The 13,867-nt window shown below is 50.3% G+C and overlaps 1 protein-coding gene across 8 annotated transcripts in view; it reads right to left on the minus strand.

Moving 5' to 3' along the window:
* The window catches only part of MCF2L (MCF.2 cell line derived transforming sequence like), a 188,318-nt gene that overhangs the window by 102,474 nt on the left and 71,977 nt on the right, over positions 1-13,867 (minus strand). Inside the window, exon 1 of one of the 8 annotated variants that reach the window (XM_015568420.1) lies at positions 4,334-4,814. The exons of the other annotated variants lie outside the window; for them this stretch is intronic. Within the exon in view, the coding sequence (XP_015423906.1) occupies positions 4,334-4,436 (103 nt within the window). The 5' untranslated portion in view covers positions 4,437-4,814. Of the gene's footprint in view, positions 1-4,333; positions 4,815-13,867 lie in introns of those variants that run through there. 8 annotated transcript variants of the gene reach the window in all.

Here is a 13,867-nt window from a genome sequence, read left to right on the forward strand (position 1 = left end):
GACTGAGAGAAAAAGGAACCTCTGGGTCTGCCTTGGCCTCAGTTCAAGGCACAAGGGACACCTCTGCTGGCGTGACTTCCCTGCACGTTTAAGCAGGCGATGGGCAGGTCAGATAACAACTATGCGCCACACCTCCTGGGAGAGAAGCATATTTGCTAGACATGTTACATCCGACAAGACTGTCCAGAACGACTCCGCGTCACTACCTTCTTCCATCTGATAAAGTTCAGTTCTCTGGACACTAGTCACTTGCTGGAATAAGCAGAGGTAGAGCCTATATTTATTTAAAGGCAGATGAGCAAAGCAGAGGTACAGGCACAGTGTTCTAATGCCCCTCTCTTCTCTTCTCAGCTTTCCATTCAGTCTGTGTCTCTAACAATCTGTGGTGTAGAGCAGGCGCCCCCACCTGGACACCCTCTCGTAGAGTCCTGAGATGTTCAGCAGCCTCATTCCCATCACAGCTGGCCCTACCCTGACCAATAGATGGCCTGGGCCCCGGGGACAGTGGAAAATATTTCCTCTCACTCCATGCTCACAGATCAAGGCCGTGGACAGAGTCCATAGACCCCAACCAGTAGGTGACCAGTGATATGCCTCGGGGCACGCTGTAGTCTAAGCTGCTTAGAGAGTGGAGCCTGGGGAGCTGAGGCTCCCCAGAAATATCAACCCTCCCACCCCAGCTCTGAGTCCTCCTGGGGCCTTGATGTTTGCAAACCTGGGGCCTGAGCCAATTTGGCCTGGGTGGTTGGGGTAGGAGGCCAGAAGCAGTGACTTCCACCACGTTGCCTGATATTTTAAAAAATTATAATAAAAAATAATAATAACCAGATTGCTTCAAACCATGAAACTTCTTACAATAAGGTTGACTAGAGTCCCTCAGGAAATATCTCAACACAAGTATTTCTTCTCCGAATATGCACACTTTAAATAACACAGCACACTTTCCTCTTGTCTTTTCCGGCCTTAGCCGCTCATCTGGGAGTTCCAAAAAGCCAAAGAGAATGACAACAATGAGGAAATGTGCTTCCCCTCTGCTTTCTGTAGCTCCTGAAAAGACGAACACCAGGTTTGCAAACATCAAGGCTGTTATGAGTGAGACCCACCGGGTCCAGATGAAGCCAAGTATCAACACTGCGTTTCCCCCAATGGTTATGCTCACTTAAAGCTGCTTACGAGAAACCCGGGGCTCCTCCCCAGGCATCCTCCCCTCAGTGCTGGCCTCAGCTCAGGCATGGGCCTCTGCCTCCCCAGGTCACAGGGAAGGCCAGCCTCACATCTGGCGGCCTCTGCTATGAGGTCCAACGCAGCACCGATGGCAGCTCGTCTTGCTGAGAGAGACTGTAAGCCACAGGTCAGATCCCCCTTCCAGCAGTCAGCTGTCCCGAAACAGGCAGAGGAACGCAAGCAAGTGCCGGAGCCATACTGTTGTCTCTGCTTACTTTGGAAAAGGCCTCACTGAAACATGGTAGGTGCCTGATTTTCCAAAAGAAAGGAGATATTCCAAAGGGATCACCCACGGAGTGAGCCACTGTTTCCAATGTACACAGCTGAGTTACTGGTTTCCTCCAGAAGTCCTTCCAGAAGAACCTTTTATTTTGCATGTGACCTGGAATCCAAACATGTTCCCTTTTTGCATTAGCTACCAGGAAGCTCAAAGAGAAATTCTGTCTCTCTTGCAGTGACCAACTCACCCAATTGTCTCAAAAATATCTATTTGCTTCTTTTAATTAATTCTGGTTTTGTTTAAAATGGTCCCTGTCAACCTGAAGCATGTTTCCAAAAAGAGAATCTTTCAGTTCTAAGTAAAACTGTCGGTTTTCCTGGCTTGTTGAAACAAATGTCCTAGGACGGATGAGCACAGAGGGAATGCCCTTCCCTGTGCATTCAAGTGCCCACTCTAGGTCATGGTTCTATTGCTGAAAGTAGGACAGATCAGAGGTGTATTCAAGAGATTATCTCTAACTCCCACTTAATTAATTAGTATCACGTTGTTTCTGGTTATCAAGGAAAACTACAATCTCGCCACTATCCCTTCTCCCCGTGCCCTCTACTTGGAGTGTGAAGTCTGACTGTGGAGTCAACCTGAGGATACTTCATTCAATGCTCAACCCAAGGAAAGGAGCTGCGGAGCCTGGGAGGTCTGTCCACAGGGCCCCCGGGCCAGCCTGACCCAGACATGCATGTACCCATGGGTTTTTGAGGAAGGAACCAGGACAAATTCCCAGGCAGGAAGACTGCCCAGTCGGGCTGCTCCTCTGGGAGCAAGGAAAATGTAAGCAGTGGGTGTCTGAGAGCTGAGTTTCCGCTCCTGCAGGTCGTGGGGGTTTAGCTGTGAAGTGCCAGGCTGCACGGGTGTAGGGAGGCTGGGCAGTGTGGGGAGGCCAGGGGAAGGGCAGTGCAGGGAGGTGGGGCACTGAGCTGCATGGAGCCAGGCTGACCCAGGCCTCATGTCACAGAGCACTTAACTGCCCGTCCTGCACATGGGTCCTGATGACCGACAGGCAGAGCCACAGCATACAGCTGTCTAAAGAGTGCCTCCGACGAAAAGAGAAGCCACTCAAGTCAGATGGCACCCTTCCTGCTCTTGACCTCTGCACAGGCTCAGCGATGACCCCAGCACCAAGGGCTCTCCTTTCACAGCAAGGGGATGCCCGGGGGGGCCCATTTCACAGGGAAGGGTACACCTGGGGGGCCTTCATTTCAGAGAGAGGGTGCCTGGAGAACCATATTCCCCAACGGGACACCCCTGGAGCAGTAGATCCACTTGCTCAGGCCACATGACTGGCGGGGGGAGTGGGAGCAGCCTCAGGCCACCCCACTCCCTCTCTAAGTCTCCAGGCATCAGGATGATAATTCAGCCCTTTCCCAGGCAGGGGTCCTCGATGCCACCTAACAGAGCCACAGCATAGAACCACCAGGGCCAGGGGGGTCTGGTCAAACAACTCGGGGACCTCCCCAACCCCAACACCCAACAGCAGGCTTGGGAAGACTGGAGAGACAGAAACAAGGCCTTCTCATCCCTGTATGTGCTGGGCAGGGCCAGGGGTCACACAAGACCCTCGTAACTACGCCATGCACTCTGCTAGGGCAGAAACCAGTGGCCTAACCCTGAATCATTTGTTCCGGTGCAGCTGAGCTCAGAATCACCACCGAGAAGTGGAAGCAGTCAGACTTTCAGTCCCCGCCTCCCACCTCACCCAAAAGGAAACTGAGGGAGGCTCTCCTGCCCATGGCTGAGTCTTCCCCCAGGGCCACCAGTGCGGCCACCGGCCACACCAGGGCCATGCGCTCAGCCCTGCCCAGGGGGGTGCTGCTGGTCGAGGCCCCGACAACCAAGGTCAGGGAAGGTTTCACACAGGTTCACTGGTTCCGCACAGGCATCTATCATCCCCTCCCCAGTGCTAACTGGCCAGCCCTACACCCTCCCCAAAAGGAAGAAAGCCATGGGGTCCCCACACCCCAGAAAGGCATGGAGCTGGCTCTGACCTATTCCTGATGCCTGGCATGCTACATCAGGGCATCTGTCCAGGGAACAGATGCCACCCTGACGCCCTCACCATGCCCACAGCAGGCCCGGGTCACAGAGCCAGGCACGGCCGCAGGGGGTTTTCAGGTTCGGGAAGAAGAGAGGGGGTGCTCCTGGGAGGGAGGACCGGAAACCTATGACAAGGCTCTTTTCTCCAACTCGGTCTATTAGAATATCCCTGCTCCTTTGGAAGTCAATTTGTAAAAACATTATTTTGAAACCCGTGAGAATTTCAGTTGTGCCGTCTGGCTGAGCAAATGCTCGAAGCTCCTGTGCCTTCTTCTAGTAAAAGCAGTGCCATTCAGAGAGAGCAGCCGTTCGGAGGCAGCCTGCTCCTTGGCAGGGGACCGCCTGCCCGAGCCTGGCTCGCTGGCTCTGGTGTCTGGCTGCAGAGGACAGGAGCTCGGACACCGGGGCAGGATGGGAGGGCTCTGCTCCATCCATCCTCCCACCTGCAGGGCACCCTCCAGGCAAAAAGGGCACAGCATGTAAGCCTCACGTGCCCAGGTGCTCAACTTACCAAATGCTTTCCTTGTGTCTACCCCCTGATCAGCCCAGCAAAGCAGAGACAGGCGAGTCCAGCTTCCTCAGAACCGGAACACTTTAAGTAAAGCAAATGAAGCAAGACCTGAAGCCTGGCTTCAGCGGAGATTGCCCAACACGTCACTTCTAACCTTTTTAAAAAACTATTGCAAATGGCACACATTTTTCAGTCAAAGAAATGGACAGGCAAGTGCCTGCCTGCTAAGGGGACACTTGGAGCCTGTCCCTGTGTGCCCTGGATGGTGCCACCCCTTCCCGCCTCACCGGGCTTTGGGTGCCTCGAGGTCCCCCGGCGCCTCCGGGTCAGCAGCCAGAATCGACGTTGGGGGCCCCCAGGGGCTCCCTGTGATGCTCGCCTCTCGGCCATCACTTGGTCTCCCCACCAGGGACAGGCGGCGGCGGCAGCAGCGGAGGCTCTGAATCTTCAGGATAAGCTCACAGGAGGTCCAAACGCGGCCCCTGTGCCAGAGCGACGTGGTTTCCCCCGGCCTGCAGGCACCGATGACGTGGGCCAGGGCACCCGGTGCCGCTCTGCATGCGGGGCCGGGCACACAATCTCTAGCGACCAGAGCGTCAAGTCAAGTCTGTCCTCTGGAGTCCCCAAGTCCAGGCCTCGCTCTGGAACTACTGCCTGCACTGACAGTCCCCTCTGCGCAGCTCAGAACCTGCCCTCGCCCCAGGCCTGCCTCCTGCCACCCGCAGAGACAGGGATGCTAGCCTGCCCGCCACACCCTGCAGGACAGGCAGCGGGAGAAGATGCCTTTGGTGTCAGAGAAAGACTCCTGTGGAGTGGAGGAGAGGCCGCACCCAGCCACTCTATTTGCAAGTTCTGGGCGTTTCCTTCCTTAGAAAGGGGGCTTGTGCTGGAGCTCCGAATGTTAAGGAGCTGCTCCGAGGGCCCATGCCAAAAACACCTTCCAAGTTCAGGAAGTCTCAAGTTCAAACAAACAACTGTACAACTCCAAGGCAGGAGGAAGGGAGGGGAAGCAGCCCCAGGCTTTCTTGAAATAAACTGGAAGTTCCGCTGCCTGTTGCTCCCGCCTGTTGTCCAGCTTGGGAAAAAGGAAATGATAACGCCGTTTTGCTTGGCAAGCCGACACTTTCCATGGAGAGATGCTGAGCCTGCCCCAAGCCCTGCGGCTCCAGAGCCTGGTGTCCTGGCAACTCCCCCGGGGCGGGGGTGGGGTTCAGGACCGCCCAGGGACCAGCGGGGATGCTCCTCTTGCCCCAGAGCTGCTGCCCACTCTGTGCCAGCTTCTCGTGGGGCACACGCTGGTGTTGCAGATCCTTGCCTCCAATCTGACAGGCAGCAAACTTCAGTGCCATTTAAAGTGCGAGGCTTAGGCTCGAAGGGCTGAAGCGTGCTCATTCCATGCTGCAGGTTGCAGAACAAGGGAGTGACGGAGGTTAGCACTTAGGGCTGCCTGAAGGACCAGGCTGTACCCCTGCACCATGTGTCCTTGTATAAGCTCATGTGATTAGAGCAGGCATCTCTGGTTGACAGCAAGAGAAGCGCATCTATTTAATTTGTCTTTCAGGGTGCACCCCTCCTCCCAGGCATGTTCCTAGGCAGACGCGTCCTTCCCGCTGGAGACTGTGAAGCCGAGGGGACAGTCCTGGTCCGGGGAACGTGCGCTTCCTCAGCCCCTAAGCGGGGCAGCTTCCCACAGACAGTGATTCTGCCCAGCACTCTCCTTGGTACATGGAGATTTGCACTTCTGAGCACTAAAGATGTCCAGAGTGAGACCAGGCAGGTGGAGCCGGGGCCGGCTACTCTAACCCCCCTGCCATCACCCCCCCCCATGCCCAGCTGGTACCTATGGGTGTGGCAAGCCGGACTCTGGGGCCACCTGAGACCTCACAGAGGGAAGCTAGCTCACTGTGCGGCCTCCTTAAGAAGACACGAGAGGAAAACCATGCACAGAACCTGGACAGTCACAATCAACACTTCCTTCACCCAGAGGCAAAGGAAAACCCTGACCGAGATTCAAAGCATGAGCCACAGGGGCTGTCAGGCGCTCGAGTTTGCATGTCTGCCCTTCACACTGGCTTCTAAGCACAGGCCCCTCCCAACACACAATCAGGAGGAAACAGATGGTGTGTTTGATGTGGCAGGTCCTCTTCCCGTGACCAGGGATCCTTCAATCAGGTTCAGGACACAGGACCCCAGGGAAAGACCCGCGGAAACGCGACTGCTACGTGCTCACAGAAGCAGCCCGCCACCAGCCGATGACCAACCGCAGCAAGCATCTGTCATGCGTCGTTTCTGAGGTCTGCACCTCAGAAACACAGAAGTTCTGTCGTGGATCTTTCTCCCCTCCTTACCCCCCACAAGTGTTAAGATGTGCAGAGAAAACTGTGAAAATTTGGAATGTGGGGACCATTCCCTGAGCAGCCAGGAAGTCAGAACACACACACATGTGCTCACGCAGTTTATGATTCAATGTGTTCTTTCCATCCAGTGGATGTGGGTTAACCCCGTTCCCCCTAAATATCTAAATATGTTTTAAAGATGTTACTAATTGCAACCGTTTCCAAAAGTCAATTCTGAATCTCAGCCTCACTCACAATCTGTCAGTTTCCTCGTCTTGTACGGTTGCAGCCACTGGGTTTGGCAAACATCTTGAAAACTCTAAGGGATTTTCCCAGCAGCCAGTGGGCATGCCCTCCCCTAAACCCCTATCACAGCTGTCCAGTGAAAAAATACCAGAAACACTTGAGATCCAATTCGCCCTCACATGGCCCTGGCCTTCGCTGGGTGGGCTGGGCGAGCCTTGGGGAAGCTGAAGGAGCCAGAGCACTTGAGAAGTGGACTGGCTTGTATCTTACACCTCAAGAGTATATTTTACACAATAGGTCCTCAAGCTATTGTTAAGTTTCATGTCAATAAATGGCACGATTTTTGGCAGTAAAAGCATCTTAAGTTAATCATGGCAGGAGAGCAGGGAGTTACTTAGTGCCGTCTTCAACCAAAGAAATGCTGGGTAATTGAAAATTCAATTCTTCCGGGGCTGATGCAGGCAGGGAAGCGGCCGCCTGCTGAATGCTCCATTGAAGCCACACTGGAGGACTTGGGTACAAATCTGTTTTCTCTCTTTCAAAAAACCGTGTGCAGAAAACCACACGTGGCGCTTGCATTCAGGGAATCTGCAGAGGTCGGCATGCGCAGGCACGCACACCAGCACCCACTGCGGAGTCCCCGGCCCCGCCAGGCACGCCTCCCTCCACGGACAAGCGTTGTTTCGACTTCTCCGCACTTTATCCCTTTTCTGGGGTTTTCGCTGGACCTGGTGCCTGGCACCCCTGCTTGGCTGTGGGTAGATGGATGAATCGTTCTCCTTGCACTGACTAATCTTTCCTAAATCTGGTAATCCCTGAGGTCCAGAGCAGCAACACACCTGGCGAAGCCTCCTCCTGTTCAGTGCCGAGCACCAGCCCCCTCACCTGGCACTGCTCTCGGTCACAACCTTGCAGCCCTAATTTTTTTTTAAATATATTTTATTGGTTTTTTACAGGGAGGAAGGGAGAGGGATAGAGAGTAAGAAACATTGATGAGAGAGAAACATCAATCAGTTGCCTCCTGCACACTCCCTACTGGGTATGTGCCCGCAACCAAGGTACATGCCCTTGACCGGAATCGAACCCGGGACCTTTCAGTCTGCAGGCCGACGCTCTATCCACTGAGCCAAACCGGTTAGGGCTCGCAGCCCTACTTGATGGCATTTCCTGAGGGAGCCACACTGCTAGTCACTACTAAATTGTTCAGTTTTAATAGGGGGCTTCCAGTCAGACTACTTCTTGTCATTTTTTAATGACAGCATCTTCCCTCTAATAAGACAGAAAATTCTGGGAGCTGGGAAATCAAGATAACCTGTAAAACACTGTAATTCTCTAAAATTCTGAGGCCTCTGTAACCCAGGAATGAAACCATCATTGGAGAAACCAAAGTTTCTTTTTAGGAGTAAAAGAGTAATTAATTGATCTGCTTAATTTTATAAAAGAAAGTTCCACCACAACTGACCAATCATGACAAACTCTAGAGATTATGCCCACCCAAGTCATTGAGAAGTCTATTAAGACACAGATAACAGATGGCATGGCGATTGAGTCCTTTCTAAGCTGCGTTTGAAAAAAAATCTTTCAGCCACATAGATTGGGATGTGGCTGGGCCAAATCTTAAATGAGGGAATAAACACGCTGCGCATAGAATGCTCATTTCTACTTTCCACATGAGGTTCTAACACTCTTCACATTAAGTGATGGTTTGTGTCTAGATTGTTCCCGGTGAAGTTTCCAGACCCAGGCAGACCCACACTGTCAGGTTCCACCAGGCGGACACGTCACACAGAGCAGACACTCTCTGAGTGTCTGGTGAGGATGAATGAACGTGTCTTTATGAGGGAGCAATCCTGCTGGAACTAAAGAATGGCGTTCAGAAAACAGTAAAAATGTTAGCCCTTGCAGAATTGATGGAGTCATAAAATTATAAAACTGACAAATCATGGCGACCTGACATGTAGGTGCATTCAACAACTTCCTGTATTTTGTTATCATTTAAATATCAAATGACATAGTCTCCCTTCTGAAGGATTCAGAAATCCAAACACTTCAAAGAGTTTTTATCTTTTAAGAGAAATCATCCTTATAAAAGTGAAGTCATATTCGGGACAGTTCACCGTCCCCAAAATCTTGTCCAAAATGTCATGAATGAAATTAACACCAGTTCTTTCCTTTGGTGAAATAAGTCACAGCCATGGTAGACTATAAAAATAAGAAATTGGTCGCCGAAACCGGTTTGGCTCAGTGCCGAAACCGGTTTGGCTCAGTGGATTGAGTCGTTTCTCTAATACTGTTATAATAATGAAACAAAGCAAAATGCTAGAACATCTGCTGAAACCTGAATTTAGATACACATCAACCACTTAATTCTAAAATTCAGAAAGAGCATCTACTCTTTGGTACTGTCCAACTTACATCTTTAAATCTTCTTGAAGGTCTCCTCCCCAAAGTTCATTTCCCTCAGGATTTGTGTACCTTTTGGGACTTAAGCTGGGACGCATGTTCCTCTGAGGGAAACTAGAAAGATCCGACTTTGAAGCTCCTTCCTAACAAGCTGGTGCCGCGGCCCGGATCCAGGGTGTGCTCTGTGTTAACAGCACTTTGGAGAATCCCATCTGGGTAGCACAGCCCTGGACACGTCCCTTCCTCTCCAAGCCACGGCCTCTCAGATGCTTCCCTTTTCTTCTCACTTGCCTGGGAAATCTCCACATGCCTCATTACCGGCATTGTTCATCGGAAAACATACTTGGGGGTGATAATATGTAATAATGACAGTGGCAGCCACATGTACTGAGCGCAGGAGCCAGGCACTCACTAAGCACATGCGTATGTGACAACGGCATTGAGAAGTATTTGCTGAGACCTTCCTGCTCGCAGGCAGCTGAATGCTTTTCATGTGACTTTAACTCCCTTGCTCTTCATAGCAACCTGACAAGCTGCTCTCGTGGATCCACTTTACAGATGGGGAAACCGAGGTACTTCATGCCGACAGATGGCAGAGCCGGGGTTTGAACCCAAGGTGATGGCTCCAGACAGTGTTATCACTAACACTCACACTGGCTCTCTGCAGTGGTGCTATTCTTCTTATCATCCCCCAAGGCAGAAAACCTCACTCCACATTTTATCCAAATAGGACTATAAGAACATCGGCTATATTTTAATTTCAGCTCTGAACTGGAATTAGAATTTAGGCAACTAGATTTTTGTATGTGCATCTGACAACTGCAATAGCTTGTTTTGAAAGATAGAACACATATTTCTTTCTCTAAAACCAGGGGTATAAAATGAATGTGGCCAGATAAGTTCTTAGTTGATCAGAAATACAGAAGTGTGAAAATACTTATTTATAATAGTACAAATCCAACGGCAAGGATTACCGCTATCTACTTACACAGAGATGATAACCTGGCGAAGAGGTGAGCTTGGACAGACAGAAAGAGCTTCCAACCTTGGCTATGCCTGTGTGTGCAACAGAAGAAAACGAGCAGATACTCCCCAGGCAGACTTCGTGTGCAGACTAAGCTGCAGAGACTGCATTTGGTTAAATTGTGAATCCATGGACCCTAACAGATGGTAAAAATTATTCTCATATAGGAAAAATGTATTTACCTATTTCACGAGTAGCTGAGGCTCAGAAAGCTTTTCATTGCAATGTTTATTCATTGTTATTAGTTATACCAAAAGAAGGATTTCTCGGATTATGTTTTTTATATTTACTAGTCCCTAAAAGTCTGATTCTAGGGGGAATTCTCAGTTATTAAGCAGATGCAGATGACCAGCAGCAAAGGTGCTCTCACCAGGAACACTTGCCGAAGGAGCTGCTGGGAAGACATGAGTTGGGTAAAGGCTGGAGCAAACCGGCCATCCTGAGTGGCCTTTGTAGAGGCAGCACCGCGTGGTCCCAGGCGGACATTCACAAGAGCCTGGAACATGGTCGGTGTTCTCATGGAGCTCTAAGGGTAGTAGGGAGAACAATGCAGATCTGTCAAGTGATTAACAGACGATGCAAACTGCACATGATGAAATTCTACACGGGGCTACGAGGAAATGAGGTGAGCAAGGCCAGGAGAGCTGACTGGTCTAGGAATTGTTTCTGGGAGGAGGGTGGCTGAGTACTGAGCAAAATGTGGGAGAACCCTGACAATGTGATGGTCATCTGGAGACACTGGCGAAGGAGGGCAACCCATAGCAAGAATCATATTGAGCGTACAGATATGGCTCCACCAACACAAGACCCACTTAAGTCAAAACAGTTTACATTTCTTCGTTTTGCTTAAATAAAGCGATAATTAGCAAGCAAAAGCAGATGCATGAATGTGACTGATTTCTGCAAATTCAAATTAAGACTGCTCTCTTCAAGATGCTTAAAGCAGGTTGTGTTTGAAATTGCCTTCAAGGTCTCCCTCAGGCAGCAGATCCTCGATAACATCATTTAGTACTATAATGTTGGGTTGTAATGTTGATGAGATAGCGTAGGACGTTAACTCTTATTTATACTCATAAAAAAAAAGCCTGTGGTAAAATTGGTTTCATTTCTCTTAAAGTCACAGAACCTAGTGAGGACTTAACTGTACTGTAAAAGCAGGGGTGGGGGCTGTCCAGCCTGTGGGCCATACAAGGCCCTCGAAATCATTTGGTCTGGTCCTGATGAGACATTAGGGGTGAGTTAATTAAATGTTTGACCAAATATAGCAGGCTAACTTTTAAGTTGATAATTTTGTATGGCCCATGAATGATGTTATAAATATCCAAATGGCCCTTGGTAGAAAAAAGGTTCCCCACTTCTACTGTAAAGTATACATATTGTCTTTAAAAAAAATAACTATATATATTTTTTATTTCAAAGAGGAAGGGAGAGGGAGAGAGAGATGGAAACATCAATGATGAGAAGGAATCATTGATCAGCTGCCTCCTGGGGATGGGAGCCCACAACCCAGGCATGTGGCCTGACTGGGGATTGAACTGTGACCTCCTGGTTCATAGGTCAATGCTCAACTGAGCCACACCAGCCGGGCCTACATATTATCCTTTGAACACTCCTCTTTAACCACCAAGAGCCATTACTGTTACAAACAGCCAATACTCATTTTGTGTGTGTGTGTGTGTGTGTGTGTGTGTGTAATCATGTCCATTGAACATGAAAATCTCAGAGACCTTTACAAAACATTTGAGCAGGTCGAGCAATTTTAAAAGCCACTGAATCTGAGAGCTGCTAAGGCCACTACAGGTCCCCAGCAAGGCTCCTCGGAGTCAAGGGGCCAGCACTTTCCAGCTCTGTCTCAACAGTCAGCTCAACAGCCAGCACTCTGTGTTTGGAGTCCTTTGGAAAAATATTTCCTTTTAGTCAAAATGTGCTTCCTGTAATTTCTACTCATTGATTCACTGCTCTTAATTCTACTACTTGGAGGCCAAGAGAACACCTCCATTTCTGCTTCTGCTAGATGGTGGCTGGCATGCTGGACGGGCATGTACGTGTTTCTGGCAGGTCTTCTGTTTTCCAACAATAGTTAAAGAGAATATTTCAACAGATAATTTAAAAATGAGAAGACAATGGAGTTATCCCCCTGAGAACTGCTATTCTCCCATTGGATGGCTGGTTGTTTGGCTGACTATTCACAGCATACTGTCTGAATTAGTTAGCAAGTCCCATACTACTGCTGCATGACAAGCTATACACCAGTTCAGTAACACATCCTATCTAATAAAGAGGGAATATGCTAATTGACCCTCACACCGCCCACAGCCAATAAGGAGGGAATATGCTAACTGACTGCCCTGCCCTCAAAAATGGCGATGCCCACAGCCAATAAGGAGGGAATATACTAATTGACTGCTATGCCCTCAAAGATGGCGGCGCCCACAGCCACAAGATGGTGGCGCCCAGTCCCCTCAGCCCCGCCGGGGCGCCTGCCTCCAGAGTTCCCCAGTCCCTCAGCCCCCTAGCTGCCCAGGGCCGACCGAGGCTTGTGCTGCTGCAGTGGCAGCAGCAGAGGTGTGATGGGGTGTCGCCTTTCCCTGATTGCCAGGTTGCCTCCTGTCCCTGATGGCTCCCGGACTGTGAGAGGGGGCAGGCCGGGCTGAGGGACCACCCTCCCCCCCAACCAATGCATGAATTTTCATGCACCGGGCCTCTAGTAAATTATAAGTACTCTTATGTTCAAAACTTTGTGTGGTTGGCTCTGCCCCACACGCCTCATTTGGACCCAGGCTGGAGATGCCACGACTGCCCTGGGTATGTTTCACGAGGGATCACTGGGGAACGGGAAGCCCACTGTGCAAACACATGGGAGCACCAAATACGCCAAGGCCAGTTAGGTGACCAAGAACAAGTCAAAGGGGGACACACGCTCTGCCCACAGTGGAAGGGGAGAGTGAATGTTGCTGAAAAGGAACCCAAAGAATCTCAATATCCTATGGTCACTCTCCCTCCTCTTCGTTCACGGAGGACAACACAGGATGTGAAGAAAGCCTTTCTCAAAATCCAGACACCAAAACATGAAGTGCCTTTGACTTTCACTCTCACACTCTCATAAAAGTTAGTTTATTAAGAGTTTACTAGATCTTTGCTGGTAGCTGAAGATGATCACTTTCCTTATGGACTCATAATTTTTCCATCATTTGTGAAGGGAAAATTCGTAGTTTCTTAATAACACGTTTTCTTTTTGAAAATCAGAAAAGTATTCACAAATATTTCATCTTTCAATGTTTCATCTACGTGCCACAATTTCTCAATTCACATCAACATGTGCTTGCTACGCTTTGCCGGTCCAACACATACGGAGCACATGTAAGTGCCAGGGCATCGTGCAGACTCAGTGAACTGATGGATGTGGCAAAGGAGCCACCAAGCAGACAGTGCAGTGGGGACAGCACTGCACCCAGGAGTGCGGGCACAGGAGCACATGAATCACAAAGCCAGGTGGGTCAAGGAAGAAGGCCTCACCTGAGTGGCCCTGAGCTGGTTCCTGAGGGAGGACCCAGTATTAACTGAAGGGTGAGCAGGAGCTCCAGACAGGGTGGCACAGGCACAAAGTGCCTCCTTGTTTTTCACTGGAGTCCACTGAAGAACCAGAGTGTCCTGCTTTCATCTTCCCGTTAACCTGGCTTTGGCGTCCCCCATCCCTTCCCCCCCAAAAAACACAAACTTGTGTGAGCCTCACTTGGAGCACCACTCACCTGGCTGGGCCAGGCCTGAGAATCTGCATTTATAACAAGCTTCCAGGTGATGCCTGGTCTAGG

This window comes from Myotis davidii, unplaced genomic scaffold, assembly GCF_000327345.1.
Source record: "Myotis davidii unplaced genomic scaffold, ASM32734v1 scaffold242, whole genome shotgun sequence".
Taxonomy (NCBI): Eukaryota; Metazoa; Chordata; class Mammalia; order Chiroptera; family Vespertilionidae; genus Myotis; species Myotis davidii.